This window comes from Mchenga conophoros, linkage group LG13 (genome assembly GCF_057382185.1).
Source record: "Mchenga conophoros isolate Kocher_MC1m ecotype Shallow Benthic linkage group LG13, M_conophoros_male_GT1.1, whole genome shotgun sequence".
Lineage (NCBI taxonomy): Eukaryota > Metazoa > Chordata > Actinopteri > Cichliformes > Cichlidae > Mchenga > Mchenga conophoros.
Window position 1 is genome coordinate 8722175 of NC_140538.1, and position 22504 is coordinate 8744678.

Here is a 22504-nt window from a genome sequence, read left to right on the forward strand (position 1 = left end):
GAACAAGAGATGTTGCTGTTGTGGTGTTTGTTTTGCACAGAGGCATTATAAAATGCAGCAAGTGCAGAGATGATTTTGTAACTTGGACAAGCATGTGGATATTTCCCCAGTGTGAGGAAAATATTATTCAGTTTAGTTTTCTGTTCAAGATCATAGTGCATGCATGAAAGATGAAAGCAAAATGCTGTTCACTTCAATCTTTATAAGAGCCGTATCTGGATGTAAGTCTAGAAATCCACGGGACTTAGATGCCAGCAGGGTCTTTAATTTGACATACGCCAAAAAATGAACGTTCAACTAGTTTTAAAAGTGCTGAGCACACTAAAAACAGCTTGTGAATAACCCACATGAATTTAAGAAGAGTGACTCATACATGATATTGTTATCACAGCAAATTTTACAGTGTCTTAAAAGGAAAGCAGAGTGAAAGCTGTGGCAAATGTGGCCCTGCAATATCAACTAATAAAGACATATGATCCAAGGAGAAACAATACTTAAACTTTTCCTAGTTGGCAAAGCAAAATCACTTACAAGCCGCATGCAACCAAATCTACCCCAAATATTCCTGTAAACCTACAAGCCTGTATGATTATATGACTCCAGGATTAGCTACTGTATAGAGAGGAGAGTGAAATTCATATTTTTTATATGAGACTGGCCAGCTGCTCTCCACCCTGCCCCAGCTGTTTGAGTCTTATATACAACAGAGGAGACCTGCTCCCGTCTGCACGCTAATAACATCAACCTGTGACTCACCTCATCCTGCAACGGTAGCTGGCTTCACATGTAACACTGTGCACTAGTACTAAACAAGAACAGACACAATGGATTCAGTGACCTTGTACATGGCTGCTACAAAATAAAAATCCTTAGGGTGATCACTTGTCATGTGCAGAGGAATCTTCAGTCATGCTCTTTATGCTGAAGGCTCAGACTTAAGGCATTCCTCTGGAAATTTATGTCCAAACAGCTGTGGTCTCATCCGCCTCTGTATGGATCTAGAAGACAACGCTATCCCAGGAATTACGAGGGGATCCAATCCATTACACACCTCCAATCAACTCTGAGTGTACATATATGCACATGCAATCCATTTTCTGTGTGCTTTTGTACGTCTCTCAACATGTGTAACAGTCAGTGTTTTCCTGCTTTCACAGCATGCTTGCAGCTGCCTAACTCCTTCTGTATGTGCGTTTGTGTGTGTGAGACTGTGCGCACGTTCATGCGTGCTTGTGTGCAAAGGATTCAGAGATGGTTTCGCGTTCAGCTCTTTGATGGCTGGACGGTTATCCTGAGGCTTTATGCATCGGAAGGCCATGGTTTAAAGGGGAAAAACCCCGATTTCACATTGCAGCCATATGGGGTGATACATTCCGCCTCCTAAAAAGAGGTCCATGCCAGAGGTAAACATTGGGACACAGTAATAGATGAGGTCTTAAAATGGCCACAGAGTCTGCAGCACACTGACTTCATCTTAAGCCTGGTCTGCACATGTGAAAAAGACAATAAATAAGCCCAGTTTAATAAGACTGTTTCATTTTCAAAACTTTATTTATCTATTAAAAGGTCATTGAAAGCAATTTCCTATTTCACATTTAGAAACATTCAAACGTTGGAACTTCTCAGTACAATCACAGATGCCACTTTGACTTGGTTTGGGAGAAAAGACAACATTTACTCACAAAGAAAACCTAATAGTTCATTTTAACCTGACAGATGACAGGCCAACCCCAACTCAGTAAATGAGGGGTATTTCTGGGGAGAGTTTTTTCTCTTCATTGGCAGGAGTAACGTCATTTTAAGGATGGAAACACAATGAAGTGTGATGGTGATGTGATGTGTTTAGCGAGAGGATTTCAAGGCCTTGGTTTCTATGGCGTCACAGTATCATATGGCTAAATCCCGCTGGGATGTACAGAGAAGGAAAGTGTAGATAGACACAAAGAAGTGAAGAAAGGTAAATCATGAATTTGCGTCCTTGATGAAATTGTCCAAGTACTACTGCTGTTTTTGTGTCACATTTCGAAAAATTCAAGAGAAATGAATGGAAACCAGATTTAGCATTGACAGTTTGCCTATTAATGCTTCTCCACAAAACTGTACTATAGTTTCTAATGACAAATGAAATATATTGAGTTTAGATGGAAACATTAGGTAAGGAAATAGCAAGTTCACAAGTTCAGTAGGTGTTCTGACCAGAAGCGTGTTATTAGCTTTTAAAGGGAAATGAATTATTTTTTGGTTATTTCAGCAGTAGAGAGGATTAACAGAACTTAAAGAAATAGAATAGAAGGAACTGACCCCACTCTCTGCTGGACAGTTTGGTGGTCTGAACTGTCTCACCTTCTGACACTTGAAAAAAAGCAATTTGTCTCTGTGCTGGGGGGCTAGCTAAAACAAAAACATTGTTATCACGATTAATCAGCGGCTCTGTCATCAGGTCTGTGAACAGAAAGTGGCACAAATGACTGGATGGAATTTGTGGTGTGTCAGATGGAATAAAGCGGCAATAGATGCAATCCTTCTCTCACATTCACTGACATTTCACCCAGCTATTCCAGAGAAAGCTTGTCCTAGTGGGCTTATATGCCCCATCATTCTCTGCAACACAGGCTGCAATGAAATGACTTTCCAGGTCTGTGTAGGTGATGCACTTTGGGATTTTAAAGGTTTTCACATTCAGCCTTATGAAATGCAACATAATTGTGTTTTTGTGAATTATAGCATTTTTAAACAAACCCTTTTGGTTTTCAATCAGGCACCTGTGCCCATCTGAGACTGATTCTTTTTTTGGCATGCATGCACATACAATTTAACCTCCAATTCAAATTACTAAAAACATACTCTGTATATATCATCCCAATTGTAAATTTGAATCTCAGCATTTAACGCGGACAGCAAGCCCTTCTTCGGATAAAGAAAATGCGATGTGATTGAAAGCTCCAGAACAGCTACTAAATTGGACCTTGTGGTAAGATGATTTTAGGTCAAGAATAAACTCTGGATCTCATTTTGTCAGTGCTTTTCATTGTTTATCTGCAGCGTGGTGCTTTAAAGGCAAAAAAAAAGAAAAAAAATCTTCCCGACTTTCCATTCTCGAACTAGAACACATGACCAAAACAATGTTCACTTCTTCCTCATTTTTTTAACATTCCCTTTCTCAAAATATGAGTACTTTATACTGGGCTGAAAAGCACCAAATACAAGAAAAGAGAGGTGAAAGTGAAGAAATACATTTTCTCTTGTGCCCCAGGAAAAACTTATGACTTCTCTAAAGAATAGATAAGACACCCCGAATGTATCTGATGAGACACAAATGATAAATTCCAGGATATTAGAGGCAATGCAATAAAAAGTCTGGCTAGTGATTACATAGACATTATTTGAGGCTTCTGGATTTCAGCACTGTAATCATAGTGTAGCCTATTTATAACATCTTGTAACTGACAATCCAGCTCAAACTCTGTGATTTAAAGCAGGTTAACACAGTCTTTTGTCAGCAGACTCCATCCTTTTAGGAGACAGTGTTTGCAACAAAGGCTGCCTCTAACACCATCTTGCCTGAAGAGGTCATTTGGTCTGATGCCTTTCACTCCACGTAATATAAACTTCCTCACCGCAAGCTGCTCACAAACAGCATAAATAAACAACCGCGGGACAAATCAGGGTTTGGAACGAGTTAGGGCTCACAATTTCAACATGAGAGTTTGTTTGTTCAAATTTGCTCGCACTGTGACCTAACTCCTTTATACTCAGCACATGTGTGGAAGAGGGCATTTGAAGGCGAACATAACAGAGAGGGGAAAAAGCAGAAAAATCCATATTTTTCCAATATGCAGACGGGGCTGTTCATCAGGCAAAGTTTGACACATGTCTTTGAACAGAGTTTGAAACAACAACTTGGTGGAAAAACTTTTAAAAAAATGGAGTAGGAGGCTTTGGCTAAACAAATGTCATTTTTGGACGCTGCTGTAGGGAGGATGAGAAAAGGAAAGATGATGAAAAGAATGAAATGATACATTCCTTAGAATCTAACTCACTGCCTCGCTGTTTCCTGAGCTTGATTAGAGGGATGCAGTGACTCGAGGGTACATTAAGATTAAGATCTCGGCTGTCCAGAGGGAATTAGAAAAAGGAAGCTATATGGGTGCCTTTATCAAATGTGACATTGGTTTTTATAAGGGGGAGTCTCATTACAGCCTATGCTTATACCATGCAGCCATCCAACTACAACACTGTTTGCCATGGTTACAAAGGCCACTTTGTAATCAAAAGGTCACCAGTTTGACCGACGTGAGGGCCGATACAAGTTGCTATCGTGAATTAAATATTCCTCTGCTTGATTGTTATTTAGTACAATGCAGTTTCACCCTTTTTTTGTCCTATTATTCTAATGAAATGAGCTCTACAGTATTGTTTACTTTGACCAAGAAGGTGAAACACAAACATATGGGTTTTTAGTATGTCAGTGTTAAAAGTGTTTCATTCAAGAAATGAATTTTAAAAATATTTGCATGTTTTTAACTCTCATTATTAGTGCTGAAAGTTTTTAAATGAAAGTAAAAACTGTATTTTTCGTCAGAAGGAAATCAGTTTGGGTTACATGTGATATTCTGCCTGTAAAGACTGGCTTAATTATTGCTTTGTTGCATGGTTCTGTAATATAAATTGCTGGTTTTATTGACTTTTTCACTACTTACTGTTGAGATGTTTGGATTGTCTGTATAGATTCTCATTCACCTGGGTCACAGTCATCTAAAGCAGCGATCCCCAACCTTTTGTGCTTAACGGACCACTTTATGTCCAACAATATTTTCACAGACCGGCCTTTAAGATATCACAGATAAATACAACAAAATAAAACCAGTACCGGTACAAAAAAAAAAAAAAAGGGGGATTTATTCATAACACACGGGAAAAGACCCAGGGAAACGGAGTTAAGGATGAAAACGATTAAAAAAATAACAGTAAAAACTCTGAAAACCACAAATTTCACACCTGAGCCTCAACTCTTGCGGCCTGTTACCAAACGACTCACAGACTGGGCCGGGGGCTGGGGACCACTGATCTAAAGTGAATGGGAGTCGAGGGCAGTTGAACAATCTGGACGTACTTGTGAGTCACAGGCATGTTGAAACCACCTTCATTAGAACAACAGTAGAGGTTATATACTACCGATCAGCTTTTAGAACTGAAGAAGCTTTTTGAATGGTGTTCATCAGAACAATAAACTGGATTGGACTCACAACTCAAATGCCCTGTACAGGAAAGGGCAGAGCAGGCTGTATCTGCTGTAGAAGCTCAGGTCTTTTGGAGTCAAGGGCCCACTCCTGAAGACCTTCTATGACTCTGTGGTAGCCTCAGCCATATTTCACGGTGTGGTCTGCTGGGGACAGAAAGAGACTGAACAGGCTGATCCGGAGGGCCAGCTCTGTTCTAGGATGCCCTCTGGACCCAGTGGAGGTGGTGAGTGACAGGAGAATGGTGGCTAAGCTGTCATCCCTGTTGGATGCAATCTCCCACCCCATGCAGGAGACTGTGACAGCACTGAGCAGTTCCTTCAGTGGCAGACTGCGGCACCCATGATGTGGGACAGACAGATTTTGCAGGTCTTTCCTTCCATCGGCTGTCAGACTCCACAACAGAGACCAAACATTGAGTTGACCAAACACGTGCAGACACACACGCAATACCAATTAAGTGTAATTTTTTTTGACAACATAGTATTTTATTCTATTTTATATAGCATGTTATTCTTTTATCTCATTCTATTTCATTATTTTTTGCTGCTGTAACTTTGAACTGTCCACTTTCTGCTGTGACACAACAAATTTGGGACTAATAAAGGTTTATCTTATCTCATCTTAAAAGAAGGACTATTGAGGAAGACTATCAAGAAACAAAAACAACAATAAGCCTTCAAAAAGAGAAAATTAATATTAAGATGAACTCAATTCTGCTCAGTATTAATTTTAGCTTTCTGTAAGCTCAATGGTGCGGCCCTCAACAATAATCCTAGCTTCTCATGTGGCCCTTTAGGAAAATTAATTGCCGACCACTGCCTTAGATAGATCAGCAGTGTATCATACGGTCAATTTATATAACCACCACGCTCTCTCAGATCGACCAGAGGAAACAGACAGCTGAGCAGAAGGCTCACATCCTGCACTTGCTTCCTGAAATGCGACACTATTACACATTTCAGCACCATGCTGACAATAAACTGTATAAAAGAAAATAATTTAAACACTGTATTTTTGGTGAATATTTTTATGCTAAAGGCATTATACTCACAAAACCATTTTCTTGATGATGTTCAAAACATTGCATTTGTTTAAAAAAAAAATAAAAATGAAACTTTGATTCCTAGAATCACTTTCAAAATACAAAGATTTAGACCAGCGCAACATTACAAGAACATTACAACATGTTTCAAACCTAGAGCAGCTGTTAGCATCAAGATCCAAAAGTATGTGAGACTGCCCTGAGACGACGTGTCAAACGTAGCAACTACAGTCTTTTGCTTGTCAAACACATTTGCAGACTGCTGCGGGTCAACCATGAAAATTTACACGACTCCAAGCTATGATCCTGATGATGGATTGTTCTGTTTAGCTGTCTTGTGTAATTGTTGATCAGACAACCTTAGCCTTCAAATGTGGCTTATGACCAAAATGTTTTACCCCAGTGTTCATCACCGTTAAAGGTCGTGATCTTTTGCACTTTGACATACTCTGCAGCTTCTTCTTTATTTCATTTCTGCTTTGAACGCTTTGATGGAGGAGTTTCTGAAGATGTGCTTGCTGCTTTTTTTTTAGAATCCTTATCATCAGGATCATAAAGAGCACTCCGGACGAAGCGTGCAGCAGCTCCCTTATCCAGACGGGCAGCTTTTTTCTTCTCTGTGATCTCTTTCACTCTGTTCATATATGTCCTTATTCGCTCCTGAAACAACAGGATGGTTACTGAGGAATTAGACAATACATATGAATCCATGTGAGCAAATAATAAGTCAGAGATAGATGGCACATACCAATTCCTGTTTGATTCCATGTTCTCTGGGATTTATCCCTTGTGTTACCAAGTACACTGAGTAAGATAAAAAATAAAGCCACATGTCCACACTTTCCACACAAAATGACATCCATGTATGGAAAAGTTGTAATGTATTTGTCTCTTCAGTATGCTTTCGCTAAATTTATCTATATTCAACAAGATATAAAGATTAGACAAAATAGGGAAAAAACTCACTCCAGAATAATGAATTAAGGGTGTAGGCAGACATCAGATCCAGCTTGGCTTGATCCAGAGGATCCAACTGTTAATGAACCAAATTGTATTTTATTTATAGCCTCCTGCATACGACAGATTAGTATCACTTTTTTCATTAAATGTATTTGTAACATATTCAATGCAGTATTGTTTCACTGAATAAAATTTTGCTCTATAAAAGAAAATAAATATAAACACACTAGCCACTTTATTAGGTACATCTTCCTAGCATTGGGTTTTGACATCCTTTGCCCCCAGAAGTGCCTTAATTCTTCATAGCATAGATTTAACAGGGAGGTGGAAACATTGCTCAGAGTTCTGGTCCATATTGATATGATAGCATCACACAGCTGGTGCCGCTATGTCAGCTGTACATCCATGAGGTGAATCTCCTGTTCCACCACATCCCAAAGACAATCTGTTTCACTGAGATCTGGTGACGATGGAGGTCATCTGAGTACAGTGAACTAATAGTCATGGCAAGAAACCAGTTTGAGATGATTTACGGACATGGAGTGTTACACTGCTGGAAGCAGCTATCAGACGATGCATACACTGAGGTCATAAAGGAAAAGACATGGTCAGCAACAATACTTAAGTAGGCCGGCACTTCTGTTGTTGTCTTCTGTTGCTGTCACCCATCAGCTGCCATGTTCAATGTGTTGTGTGTTCAGAGATGCTCTTCTGCATACCCTTACTGTTGTCTTCTTATGAGCCTGTGGCAGTCTGGCCATTCTCCTCTAACATCTGGCATTAACATGACATTTTCACCCAGAGAACAGACAATCACTGGATATTTTCTCTTTTTTAGACCATTGTATGTAAACCATAGAAATGATTGTGATGGAAAATCCCAGAAGATCCGCAATTTTCTGAAATACTAAGACCATGTTTCATCCCCATCTCAGTTGTTTTTCTTGACCATGTTCACGTTCCTAAATTGATTGAGCTATTGGCACATTAAATAATCTGTTACCAAGTATCTGACCATGTGTTTCTAACAAAGTGGCCGGTGAGTGCACGAGTGTATACAGATAGTAGGTACGCACAAGAACAAATCTAAGCCAACAAAAAGACCACAGTACCCGATGTGTATAATAGTATTAGGCCTACCTTTTGCAGCAGGTCATTTCTAGGCATCGACATCAACTGCTCCAAGATGGTTTTAACTGAAGTCACTGACGAGTCGAAGCCCGTGAGCTGTTCATCTATCTCGTGAGGGTAGTCCTCTGCGGCCATATTTCTGTAAAATAATTGAATAATTACAACGTCGTGTAACTTTCCTATAGGACTATTTTTCATTAGAAGAACAGAAAAACAATAGCAATATGTCCAGGGAGAGAGCTAGCATACAATGCTAACAGGAAACCAAACTAACGTTTAGATAAGCTGAGGAAAGTGACAAAAGGGATAGATGTAAGTTACTAATTACTGATTTAATAGCAAAACGGGATCACTGTAAATTAAATCTAACAAAACAAAATCACATATTTACCCTGTTAGCAGACAACACGCTTTAGCCGACAGGAAATGACGTTAAAACTGTGACCTAGTCGTCTTCGTTTTCCTCTTCGCTCCTCTACTGCCGTCTGCCGTTGGGATGAGTGGAACAGCTAGTTATCGTTAGCTAAAAAAAATTTTCAGCGTGATAACAATTTTATTTGCAGTTTTCTATATTTTGTTTAATAACAATATCCGTTTTTGTGTAACCGTGTGTATTCTCTAAATCGACGCTCCTTATTATTGACTTATGGCACAATTTAAAAAAAAAAGGGTCTAAACGAAAAACTTCTTTAAGTATCAGCTGTTGTTTTCATTCCTATTAAATGCCCAAATGTATTTAAAATACTCATATGTAGTAGTAACTTAATATCTAAATACAACAGAAGTGGTCATGTTACTATGGTAACGTGGGGCGTCAGTGTGGTAAATAAAACTGAGCGCGCTGGGATGGGACAGCAGTTTAAGTGCTGTGTTTTGGGACTGTTGTAGCTCAACCCAAGCAAGCTATAAAGAAGACGCCCGAGTCATCATGGATAACTGTGATTTAGAGAAGCTCTGTGTTTCTGCTGGGAAGCTCCGTCCATCGTTCACACCTGAAGTCACAGACTACAAAGTGACTGTGGAGAGCAGCGTCAACGAAGTGACACTGGACGTGATGACAAGCGATTGTGGGGCTTCATATAGTATTGTGAGCAAGCTTTATGCCTTCTATTTCTCAATTCAAGTCTCTTTCGCATCTAATTTAGCCTTGTGATGTCTATTTCAGCTCTTTGGTGATAGGTCTAACACGATTACACTGAAAGATGGGTTGAACAGAGTAGGAATCGAGGTGGTAGCTGAGGATGGCACCATAAAGAAATACAGTGTGGAAATCACCAAACTGTCAGCAAAGATCGCAGAGCTCAGTAACCTGGCTTTGGAAGGAGATATTTCACTTCACCCCGCGTTTTGCTCCAACGTTTTTGAATACAATAGTGAGTACAGCCTATCTGTGTTAAACAAGAAGTTGTATGTGAAATGTATAATTCTTTGTTTTGTTTTCTATTTCAATTGATACACAAAAGCAGCCGCAGCAGTACACATGTATGTAAATGTATGTATAAATATGCTACTTTGTAAGTGAATATTATTTAAAAATGCAGAGACATAAAAGGTTTGCAGTATTTCTCAGTTTACAAAATAAATTGTTATGTGCTTTTCTGGGGGTTTTTGCCTCCAGATACTGTTCCCTTTTGTTGTAATTCAGTGACACTCCTTCCTGAGGTGCCTGACAGACGCATTAAAGTTACAGTAAATGGGGTGAGCAGCTCGGAACCAGTCCCTCTGAATTTTGGAGACACAGTGGTGGAGATTTCAGTCTGTTCACCAGATGGCAGTGTTTCACAGGTATAATAAGACATGGCTAGTGGTCAAACTTTATATATGCATCCTAGCTTTGAAATGCTTTGAAACTCATCATTATCCACCTGATAACATATAGTTTTCTTAATTTTTAAACTTCATAAGCTTTTAGCATAGCTTTTGCTTCTGTGTAATGAAACTTATTAGGAATTTGAGTCTTTTTAAAGGTCTCTGTTGGAGCCCTAATCAGAATCAGAATCAGAAAGAGTTTTATTGCCAAATGTTGAGCAGGTTTACAACATTAGGAAATTGCTGCGGTGCTTCAGTGCAAACATGCTGTCATAAATTGCGCTTAAATAGACATGAAAAAATAAAAGTAAGAATAAGAATTAAAAGTGCTACGTAGAAAGATATATGCATGAGATATACATGAGATATATACATGAGAATAAGAATTAAAAGTGCTACGTAGAAAGAAGTTGTAAAATGTTGCTTTTTTTGTTTCTTTCTTTGGTTTTTGTGCAGGTGGTGATCAGTGCCAAAACATGGAATCATGCAGTGAACACAGCGTAGGGTCATGAGCTAGTGGTGGGAACAGTCATACGGTTATTGTTCATGTGACCAACAGCAGAGGGGAAGAAACTGTTCTTATGGCGAGAGGTTCTGGTGCGAATGGACCGGAGCCTCCTGCCTGAGGGTAGCAGGTCAAACAGACTGTGTCCAGGGTGAGAAGGGTCAGCTGAGATCCGAGCTGCACGCCGCAGTGTCCTGGAGGTGTACAGGTCCTGCAGAGATGGGAGTCTGCAGCCAATCACCTTCTCAGCAGAGCGCACAACACGCTACAGTCTCTGTTTGTCCCTGATAGTGGCTCCAGCGTACCACACGGTGATGGAGGAGGTGAGGATGGACTCGATGATTGCGGTGTAGAATTGCATCATCGTCCGTGTTGGCAGGTTGAATTTCTTCAGCTGCCTCAGGAAGTACATCCTCTGCTAGTACATCCTAATAACTCCTGCACATGAGTGGATCCATCTGCTTTGTACCCATACATTTATCTGTGGTAACCTTTTGTCAGTAAGGGAGTAGTTAGCTTTATATACCTAATGACCTTCTCACCTTTTCAGGTGTACAAAGTGTTGGTGACTCGAGAGCTGCTTCCTGTGCCTGTGACTTTCACTGATGTGAAGCAGCAGCTGGAGTATGAATGCCCAGTATCGCTAAGTGCTTTCTACAGGCCTTTGTCTATCAATCACAGGTAAGTCTTGAAACAACTCACACATATTGCAAAACATATTCGCCAATAGTCACATCCATTACTTGTCCTTTGGTTCATGCTGAATATTAATTTGCAAATGAATGATGTGTTTCCTTTATATAAAAAAATAGTATAATATTTAGCAAATCACCTTTCACACATTTGTTATTTTGCTAAATTGTAGTGAACCAAAGAGCATCTTCTCAAGGCCTTATATTGAGATGCTTGCCCGAAGGTCAAAAGTTGACCCACTTAGTGACTGTCCTCTTGGAGACGGCTGGAAGGTTATTGAACTGGACCTTGACAAGAAGATGTCAGCTGCCTTGGTCAAGTGTTTCTTTTTTCACAGAGGTGAAGCATTTCAAACATATTAGTTTAAAGCTACTGGCAAGAGTGGATGTTCTTATTCTGGATGTTCAGATAGGAGGAGGTTGTGTTGTTCTTAAAGAGAGCTAGTAGATTCCTGAACTTCTAGTACAATGAATGTCACATCAATGAATAACAAATGAAGCCACTGCCCTAATATGGATTCTTTGAGTTACTTCATTATTTCCACACCTATAGAAAATGCTTACAGCTACATTGTTGACAGGTATCTTACCTCTTAGCAGAAGTGATTACACAAGCTATACTATCATGTAACATGATGTAATACTGTAGACAACGATCATGTTACTCTAATGACAGGGGGTATTATTACTTAACTAAAACCTTGTGCCACTAACTGTCATGGGACAAAGGCTGGATTTTATATCAGGCCTTTATGTTCAGAAGATCTGGCTTGCTTACTCAGGTGTGTATTTCTAAATAATCAAGGCTTCTCTTAAATTGTTTAATTTAGGTAAAAGTACAAATAAAGTAAAATTGTATTTATATAGCATCTTCCAAGATAAATATCACAATATGGCTTAAAAGACATACATAACTGATCATCTGTCATTCTCATAGCAGTGAAGGAAAATGTCCTTAAATTGCAAATGGCAGTTTTATTTATATACAACATTTCAACCTTAATATGCTTTATAAATGCCCCTTAACAGAACTTTGAAGCAAACTGTGATGAAGAGAAGTAGAAGAAAACGTGTTTAGAAGCAGCCACAGACAAAGATCGATTAGAAAGATACGACCATAACAAAAAGACCCAGAAACACCCGCCCAGTATCTCAGCCTATCAAGCCTTTTGCACCCGAAGGGACAGATGGACTGAAAGACATTTTTGAATAAAGATGCAGGTAAAATATCGAGAGTGCAGGAGCATGCTTTCATCGAGTCAACTAATTGCTAGTTTGAACACATTGCCTAGGGGGAGGTTGCATGGGGAGCAATTCTACAGATTTGTTAAATAACCTGACAGCTAAATCCATCCCGGTCCACCTCTAATGAGCTTTTTTCCCCTTTTAAACAAAGGGTGTGACACTACGATGAAACTGTCTGAGCTTGGGTCACACATTCTGGACTGTTTACATAAACCCACTGGGGACCTAGATGCAAAGGTCAGTGTAAAAGATTAAGCAGTAACCTCCATTGCCAGAATCGCTGACTTTGACACTGTTTATCCTTTATTTACAAGACAGTGCTCCATTTAACTGTGAGTAAACGCAAGTTTGAATTCCATAGTAAAAAATAATGACCACGTTTATGGTGAACGAGTCAATAAAATAGTAGTTTTTATTAACCATGTATAATTTTTACATTTCAGTAATTGTTATTTTACCATTGCTAGAATGACAAACCCAGTTCTGTATATTCAGCACAGCCACCTTGTCAGTCCAGTTCGAAGCTTTATCAATGGAACCTGGTAAAGGCACTTTATAAAACCTTTATTTGTGATATAATCAGGATACTATTTCTTTTAGGATGTAACAGAGACAGATTGGTATAAGAAGCACTTTGAATCAGCCAAATGTCTGGAGACAGAGACCAAACACACCTGTGAGGTAATAAGCTGTACTGGATATTCCTTTCAGTGTCCAGTTAGTTAATATTCTGACTGATGTTGATGATACACAGCAAACCTAAAAACCTAAAATTACTTATTGCCATAGTTCTATCTTGTAGTGAATGTGGGAAATCGAGGACCTTTATAGTTTACCCACTTAATCAAATGAAAAGTATAAGTTATAATATGGCTCATATCACTACTCCTACTGTATCTGTTTAAGCTTTCCTGCTTGGTCTATTTTCTACTACAGATTCGTAACCAGGAGAAAAGACTACAAATGACAGCAGCAGAAGACAGTGTTGACAAGTTGTGTGCTTTGGCCCAGGAGCACCTGAAACTCTACAGGCAACATCTGCCAAAGCCAGGCATGTAGCACTTTCACGCCTACATTTTAACACTTTGTGAATTATTATGCTGCATTGTAAGATGGTGATCCAAAACAAAATGTGGGTCAGACAAGAGTGTAAAGCTATTATAATACAAACTAGAAAGTCAGAAAAAAAAACCAAATGCATTTTTTCACCTGTTACTTTTTATAAAGTGCTGACTAGTCTGTCCAAATTTCCATCTGCCCTAATGCCGAATGTCTGTAGTTGCCTTTATTTTTAAACAGGCTATTTACTGATTATTTAAAAATACTCTGGAGCAAAGGGACTTTTTCCTTGCCTTACCTTGACAACACAGCTCAGCTTAAAGCTAATAAAAAATACATGAAAACAGGCTGCTAAGTGGCTACTTCTGAAGCGTTCTCTTTTATTTGACATGCCAGACACTCACACTCAAGTTTGTGCTCATGTTTTCTCAGCTATCTTTGCCTTGCTAATTTTTTTGTGACTGAAAAGTATCAAAATGAGAATGAGTGTCATGAGGGTTGTTAGTAAAAAGTGTTGATTTTTGACCTTTCATTTTTCATGTGGCCTGGTGAAGCGTTTTCATTTTTAAGACACTGTTTGTTGCACATTAACATTAGCTCAATGCTTCTGTCAGACTCAAAAATTTCATCAGCTAAAATGACTTTTCTGCTATGTAGCATATATCAGTTATAAAACAGCAAATGCTGAATGGGTCTGCTTGTTGGATTATGTAATGTACCAGGGAATATAACCAATTAAAAGCTTGACATCAGTGCACTTGGACAGAAAAAGGACGCACTTGCCAAGGGAAGATACTCTCTTTCAATATTTCATGCAAAAGGCGCATCCAGTACTCGGTAAAGAGAAGGCAGCTAGATGGGAGAGTCTGTTTAGTTTTCATTATGCATTGTGCTGTGAAGTATTCATGCTTGGATGAAACTGTCCTTTAATAAACTGTTCAAAATGAGCTCACTTCACAAAGCACACAATACCTTATCCAAGTTTTTTTTTATTTTTCTGATACTCAATACAGTTGGAATGAAATGTATTAAATTGGAGAGTCAAAATTGCTGTACTAAGATTTACTTCCATATGAATTTTATTACTGCTACTACTAAGTACTACTAAGTGACATGATACGTGCTGAATTCTTTATAATTCCTGGAACAAAACACGATCATCAGGTTTACACTGCTGCTGGTTGCTGACAGCGTTTTGAGCATGCCACCAAATACAATCCAAAGAATTACAAAAATAGTTAAATTCAAGTCAGCGGATTATAAAGGGCTTAATTACTTAATAAAATTCGAAACTAAAGCCAATATTCATGACGCATGCTGTGTACTGATTAAATCAGTTTCTCTAAATACTTCAAGCTATGTTTATATGTGTAAGATCAATAAAATTGCTAGTGGTAACAACAGCCAACAGCATTTTATTCTTCTCACATTAATAAACACATTTAGACAGTGTTCTTAAGCTCAACCAAATACTTAAACTAGACACACTTATGGTAAAATTGTAGATAGGAAGTCTATTGTAAGTTTGGTTTGATCTTACATTTGAACTGAAGGGGGTTTTAAATGGGTCTTTAAAACTCTTAAATGTAATGTCATCCTGCGGCCTGGAGTAGGCTGCTGTCCACTATGCATCAGCTATCAGACTTAACTCCAGAGATGCCAGGCTTCACTTCCAGCTGGGTCTCGTGCTGGAGGAGCACCATTACGCTACAGAGATGTACAGCCTACAGAGGAAGGTGTGGTACTATTATACACAAATAAAAGCTCTCTATGCAGCATATTAGTTGTATTAAAACAATGAAAAAAATTACTGAAGGTTATTTTAATCAGAATTGCATAGTAAATAACATGCTAATTTTAAATTAAAATATATGGTCAATTACAGCTGAAATGTCAGTTAACAACATTGCTTTGATGTTGCAGTACACACTTTCATTATTCATAAGCATGTGGAAGTTTATGAAATGTGACAAAGCTTTCAGAAAATATAAAAATAGTACTTTTTTGCCAGTTTATTGTAAATCAGTTGTCTTGTTGATTTTTGAGTTGAAAGCTAATGAACCTCGCATGTTTCAACTCAAAGGCTGACAAAGAGAGAGATGAATTAAGTGATGCCAAATCAACAGCACATCAGGATGACATCTTGGCTGTGTGTAAACTGCACGGTTTCCTTGGAACACCCACAGTAGAGAACCAGCTGCAGGCTCTGGATAAAGAGTATCATCTGCTCAAAGAGCAGGGACAGTCCAGCAAAGCAGACTATGTTCAGACTCTCTACATCTGGCTTTCTAAGAAAACTGGCAAGGTAATTGTGTCATATGCTGTCAGTACCTCTGCTTCTATTGCTTGAGGAAACTGTTTTATCTGATAGTGATGAAAAAGATTAGTGAGGGGCCAGTACAGACAGACTATCGCCGTCTTCCTAACATCAGTACAACTTCTCTTTGACTTATGAGTGATCTGTTAGAATGTAAAACCACCCTAACCCTTTTGTAAACAATATTCAGTTCAGCATCTCAGAATATTACTGTTAACATTTCCACAGGCTCTTCAAACACACTTAAGTCGTCACAGAGCTGAATTTTATTCAGCTGAAGATCTTGATGTTTTTCATTGCTAGTTATAGAAATCAGTATCGTTCCAGATACTTCCGTTCTGCATTCACTACCATGGTAAATATAGATATTGTTCTGTATGGTTGTTTTTAGTCTAAGCATCTATGACTGTTACTTATCATCAATAAACTTGGACTTGGTGGTTGCAGGACATCAGTGCAACTATGCAGGATAAAGAGAGCTATATCCACCGAGCCCTTCTGAAGTACCTGGATGCCTGGTCTCTGTGCCCAGAAAGCTGGGAGTACAGCCTCCATGCAGGAAGGCTGCTGCTGCTGCAAGGGAGGGAAAGGGAAGCCCTGCTGCACTTTCACAATGGGCTGGCCCTACGACCCCTACACCCTGCACTCAGGTCAGTTTGCAGGATTGTACATACGGTAGTAGAAGAAGGAAAAATATTGTAATACTAATAGTAACTTGTAATAGTAACAAGAAACTAGATTAAAGAAGCTGATTAAATATTGCAGAGTTAGGAAGCTGTGCAGCTCTCACTGTGATGTCACTGTGACATAGATAGAAATAGATTAGATATAAGCCAGAAAATCAATGCTGAAACTCACAGAGGTCCACTGAAAAATGATACTAACAATTATTTAGTCTGCTGGTAACAGCTTAAAAGCAAGAGTTTGACAATCTGTTGCTCAGCTACTGAGTTTCTGGTAATCAAGAACAAAATACAGAGAGGTTAAAATATGCGCATCCTTTCTGTGGCTGTGTAAGAGCAGGTTTGAAAAAGCCCTTATTCTCCTTCTTAAATTCTCACTCCATGATAAGCCCTCTATCATATAACCTTTCTAAGATTAGACTGTTAAACAGGGTAAACTGGGTCTAGATTCTAAACATCTAAAAACTAGATCAGAGCTCTTCAATGTGTGCTGCCTTTCTTTTTTCCAGATTCTTCGCAGGCCTGGGTCTGCTACTGCAGGAACAGAAAGCCTCTGAGGATGCAGAGAAGGAGGCTGCTTTGTTCTTACAACAGGGACTGGAGCACTTTATCAGCCAGCGCTGCAGCAAGAGGTGTGTGTGTGTGTGTGTGTGTGTGTGTGTGTGTGTGTGTGTGTGTGTGTGTGTGTGTGTGTGTGTGTGGTGGAGGTGGAGGTGGATATATTCAGTGAGAGAGGGAGAGTGTGAGGCCATGACAGCAACAATAATATACCAGCTTGTTCTGTTTAAGCCTGTTGAAAGGAGAGGTAACTGATTGAAAGAGACCACTATCATCTACAGAAGCACATTGATACACTTTAAGTTGTGTCATCTATAGAGTTATAATGGCTGCTTCGTGCTTGTACTGCCATATATTTTATGATTTTGTTTACAGCTGGGAGGAGCAGGATCTATCGGACCCTCTGTCCAGCTGCAACACACAGTTCCTACGTGGCCTTCTTACTCTGGGGCAACTGCAGCAGAGAAGCACATTATGCACAAAGGCCATGAGTGCTGAACAGGTCTATCATATGTATGCAAAACTTTGGGAGTTTTTATTTTTTGCTGGTTTTATTATTCGGGGTTTGCAGTGGATATCGGCTCTAACGAGCTGTCTCACTCATCTCAGCAGTGAATGTGCGATCCAAAGAAAAGTCCTGTCATTTAAGAGTAGAAGCCAGTTTAGCTGTTTTAACCACTACATAAAAACACTGTCTTCTTGTCTCTGTGCTGGACTGCTTCAGTGTGGCAATGCTGAGTGCCCAGAGTGTGAGTCAGTGTGTACGTCGTGGTGAGGTGAGCAGGCAGCTGGAGTGGGTGCTGCTGGATGCTCACTTTGCCCTGCTGCAGAGGCTGACCCAGCAGAGTGAATGCCAGGCTAAGACTGGCATTGAGAGGCAGTCTCTGGTGGCAAAAAGATGCCAGGCCCTCACAGCTCTAATACGTCACACCTCTATCACTCCCTGTCAGGAACTTCTTGACATGCAGGAAAGGGTATGTTGAGCTTTCTTTTTTACGAGTGCAGGGTACCTAATCCATAGAGTGACTGTTAATATCCAAGAGTGTTTCGCGTGACATAATTCAGACTTTTTTTCTCTTCCGGTTTCTTTACTGCTGGTGCATGAAGACGTGCCACCTTGCAGTAGTAACCACACCGCGTGACAGCCATGCCCTTTGTCTCTTGGGTCTGGCACAGCTGGCTCAGTACGACAATAACCCAAATTCAGAAAGGTCAAAGGAAGCTATAAGTGATGCCTTTCTCAGCCTCCAGGCCAGCATTGAGCTGGAACTCAAGACTCAGATTGGAGAGCCACCTGAACAGCTGACCAGTGAGTCTCTGTACATTAACTAAAGTGAGCTTTTCCAGAGAAGATGGTTTTCCCAGCAGCTTGCAGTGGTGCACTTCTTTTCACTTGTGAGGTAAATAAAGCTGGTTTACCTGTAATGTGTAGAAAACTACATAAAAATAAAGCAGAATTGTAGGCCTGACCCCAGCCAGATGAACCAGCTTCCTCCACCTTACAAGTGGGAGGAAGGTCACCACCGTAGGCTGCTGGCAACACCATGGGTCCTTTTCATTATGCTAATGTGCCTCCTCACTTCCTTCACTTGCATTTCTTGCTCCCAGCAAGGATGTGAGAGAGATGAGAGGAAGCGATGCCAAGATGCAAGAATCAAAGCTGCCAAATGAAAAATCCTTGCCTCCATAGTGTCGGTCTCAAGTTATGTTAGTTACTTAAGAAGGTTCACAGCTGCATCACTGAATGATATGAATGTCCACAGAACTTCTAATATTATAATTTCTTGTCTTTTTTCTCATAAGATATGTTCATTGATTAATGTATCTTAATTTTAGTGGCATTATTGCCAGTGTTGATTTTAGTCATATAGAATTCGTTTTAAATATTTTAATTTATGGAAAGGTCAGTGTCATAAACCTGTTTCATAGAACCCCCAAAATGGTAATCATAGCCCCTCATGTCCTTCAGGTACATTTACGGAACTGGAAGATCTCCTGTGATGGTCTTTAGGAAACAATTTCCATGCTATGGGAGGAGAGGGGATGCAAGAAAGCATATGTTAGGATAATGAATGAAAAGGACCTGATATTCTCTAGCAAACATACTTCATTGACATCTCTGGTGGTCATGTAACTTTTATATTCCATGTCTTGTGCTTGTATTTCATGCCAGAATTATTACTTTCTATCAAACTGATGATTGTGTTTCAATGAATGTTCTGTTATTTCTTCCAATAGGCTGGTGTTTTTAACACATTTTTAATGTAGCCTTTTTGGAATTTAACTTTTCCTCACCATTACCTGTTTGCTCAGAACAAAAGTGGTGGCAGGAAAAGGTGGAGGTTAAAACTAAGGAAGCTGCCAAGCAGTCCATCACCCAACCAGCTGGTGTAAAGGAGACTTGTGACATCAAATTGGCAAAAAGAGGAGTGCAGCAGAGCAGGGGAGGTTCTAGGTGTGTAGCAGTAGCTGTAACCAAAGCACCAGCTCCAGCTCCCACCAGGGGAGGGAAGGCTGTCCGGAATCCAGCCAAAACCCCTACAGCCAGGTTTGTACTGAGAAAGGTGTTTGTAGATACATGGTTTAGATGGTTTTCCCTTTCCCATTGTCATAGCATGAATGATTTCTTATGGATTTATAGCCTGTATAGCTTTGCCTTGCTTCCTACGTATGAAGCAAAAACAGCCTTTTACCATTTATGACTCTGGGTCTGCTATATGAAAAGACAAAACAACAACAAACAACCAAACTAACAAAAAAACAGACTTTTCACTTGAATATTAAATAAGTTTTTAGAGAGCCTGTATTATGCTTTCTCTCCTGTAGGGGGAGTTCTGGAGCAGCTGCCAAGCCAGATAGGGTGAAACTTTCTGGTCATAACACTAAACCTCAGCTCCCGCTCAACAAGTCTAAACAGGACAGTTTCTCTGATACTTTGAGGAAAGCTGAGGGTAAGGCATTACAGAGGCAAGTCTGGGAAACTGAAAATCCTTTCTTGGTGAGGTGTGAACAGGTTTTGCAAGCTACAATAAAAATAAAAAAAACTACACAGAGAAAATCTAAATCTTGATGATAAAAGAGGGCTTATACATTTTTCTGTTTAAGAAGTTCAAATATAATGCTGTTTAACTGAAGGTATAACATGCAAAACAGTGGTATTGATTACTTGAAATGCAGATGATTTGACATTAGTTGTTTAGCACCACTGTCATAAATATACAAATTTTCTTTACTTAAGGATTTTGGTTTCCAAGAACATTAAATGGGTACAATGTGGGATTCAAAACAATCTCTGTTCAGTTGCTGTGACAGACAAAATCCATGAGTCCAGTCTGATGAACCGCAGATCTCATGCAGCAAGACTGGGTCTGGCTCGAGCTTACTCGCGATCTTCAAACACCCAGGACCAAGCAAAACAGCTATACCAAGAGGTCATCGCAATGGCACCAGAGGTCAGTTATCTTTTATATTTGCATTTTAAAGCGTTTCCCAAAGTTTCACAATAGTCACATTAAGTAAGGATTTTATTAACATGTTCTTTCTCCCACCAACTCTGTGGAATAGCCACATGTTCTGCTGTTGGACTAGAAAATTAAACTATATATATTCAGATTTTAAAGTCTCGTGCTCAAGACTTGAAAGCGGTTACCCTTTGTTCATAAATCTTTGCCTGAAAAAAAGATCTCAATTATGTCTGAAGAAAATGTGCAGTATAATTCAAGACATTCAAAATATGAGGGAGAGATTCATATAGAACTAATAAAATGTCATTATTTGATCATTTGATTCAAATTTAGCTGAGATTTCTGAGTAAATACTTTCATACATCTCATGTACAGTGAATATAGTCATTCAAGAACATTTAGGAAAAAGATTTCCGATTACATGTCTTCGATATTTAGAAAACCTCTAAAAGTTGTAGTTTATATATTTTCAAAGAGTCTCATGCTCTTGGTGTTTATCTGGTTTAATGCAGTGCAGATCAAATATGATTAATGAACTGACTGTTTAGATCCATGATGCCTACATCGAGCTTGCGCAGCTGCTGGAGCCATCCGACCCTCAGGCTGCTTTGGATGTATACTGCAAATTCCCTTTGAAGCCTGTGGCTGAGCAAAACTTCGAGGATGCCTTCATCACAGGAGAGATTGTGCGCATGCTGATGTCTGAGGAGCAGTACGACCACCCACAGCTTGGCCCCAGCCTCATAGCTTATGGCAAAGTCATGGGCCTAAGTGATTACTTTTTATTATTATTATTATAAATACTATAAACACGTGGTATTAGCTTTGGAAAAAGTCAGACTTGAACAGTAAAAAGTTATTTACAGAAACCTTTAGAGTTTAAACAAAATGTCTAGTTAAATAACTTTTTAATGATTTTGAATGGACATGGGGAGCATCTACCTATAAAGTGTGAGTGTTGCTTATTAAGATTGCCAGCTACAGATACATTTTTAGGTGTAAAAAAAATACTGGTTTACCATGATTTTCTTTATAGGCAGCTGGACTATATTTACCAAATGTGTTGTACTGAAATCATGCCGCCAGACCCATGTGACATGCCATGTCGTGTTATTTATAGAGATGTATCACATTCAGCTGGTGTGATTGACAGATAGATGGCATATTGCATACTAAATAGTAATACATATATGGTGACTGCTGTCAAATAAACTGTGGCCACAGGGCAAGTCAGGATATAATGTAGTTATATAAAGATATTTAATATTTTGTCAGACACACCCAGACAATATGACATGCTACAATATTTTTGTCAGTGTGAGTGAACTAATTTTGTTATGCAAATCTGTGGTTGTGTTTGCAGGTTGCATAGAGAATTACATTCACATTTTGGATGGAAAGTCTAAGACCAAGCTGCTAAAGACAGTCTACGCGGGGATCCACAACAGACAAGAGGATGATGAGGATCTGCAGAACTTCTTCAAGTTCAAGTGCTGGATATGATGTTTTTGATTGTTTGCTGTGTTGATGTAATAAATTCGGAGTCTTGAGTTTAATTCTAGTCTCTTCTCCCTGGCTGCTGCATATGGTAGGGTATTCACCATCTAGCCTTTTAAATGGCCCCCCATATTTAATTTCAAAGTGTAATTGACCATTAATGTTGTCCTCAAAAGAAATGGGACACACTAACACTTATAGTAGCATGCAAATCAAAGGGGTGATGTGCAACTGTGTTTGGGCCTTTGTGTGTTCATAAACAAAACTACTTATCTTGACTACAATTACTACTGCAGTAT

General features: G+C 39.3%; 2 protein-coding genes across 2 annotated transcripts; one reads left to right on the forward strand and one right to left on the reverse strand.

The window, feature by feature from the left end:
- Positions 1-1532: 1532 nt before the first annotated feature.
- Positions 1533-9114, reverse strand: c1d (C1D nuclear receptor corepressor). The gene is made up of 5 exons (XM_085296268.1): positions 8768-9114; positions 8386-8515; positions 7252-7318; positions 7034-7089; positions 1533-6945 (listed from the first exon to the last, which is right to left on the reverse strand). The coding sequence occupies exons 2-5, from the start codon at positions 8509-8511 to the stop codon at positions 6754-6756; spliced, it is 441 nt and encodes a 146-aa protein (XP_085152394.1). The 5' UTR covers positions 8512-8515; positions 8768-9114; the 3' UTR covers positions 1533-6753.
- On the forward strand, positions 8510-22380 carry LOC146560802 (uncharacterized). Its single transcript, XM_085243178.1, has 21 exons — positions 8510-9463; positions 9542-9749; positions 9995-10161; positions 11241-11371; positions 11556-11722; positions 12779-12864; positions 13228-13308; positions 13564-13678; positions 15192-15205; positions 15300-15422; positions 15770-15991; positions 16451-16653; positions 17196-17318; positions 17620-17757; positions 17969-18218; positions 18352-18553; positions 19558-19792; positions 20071-20195; positions 20545-20696; positions 21257-21479; positions 22072-22380. The coding sequence occupies exons 1-21, from the start codon at positions 9305-9307 to the stop codon at positions 22209-22211; spliced, it is 3264 nt and encodes a 1087-aa protein (XP_085099304.1). The 5' UTR covers positions 8510-9304; the 3' UTR covers positions 22212-22380.
- Positions 22381-22504: the final 124 nt, after the last annotated feature.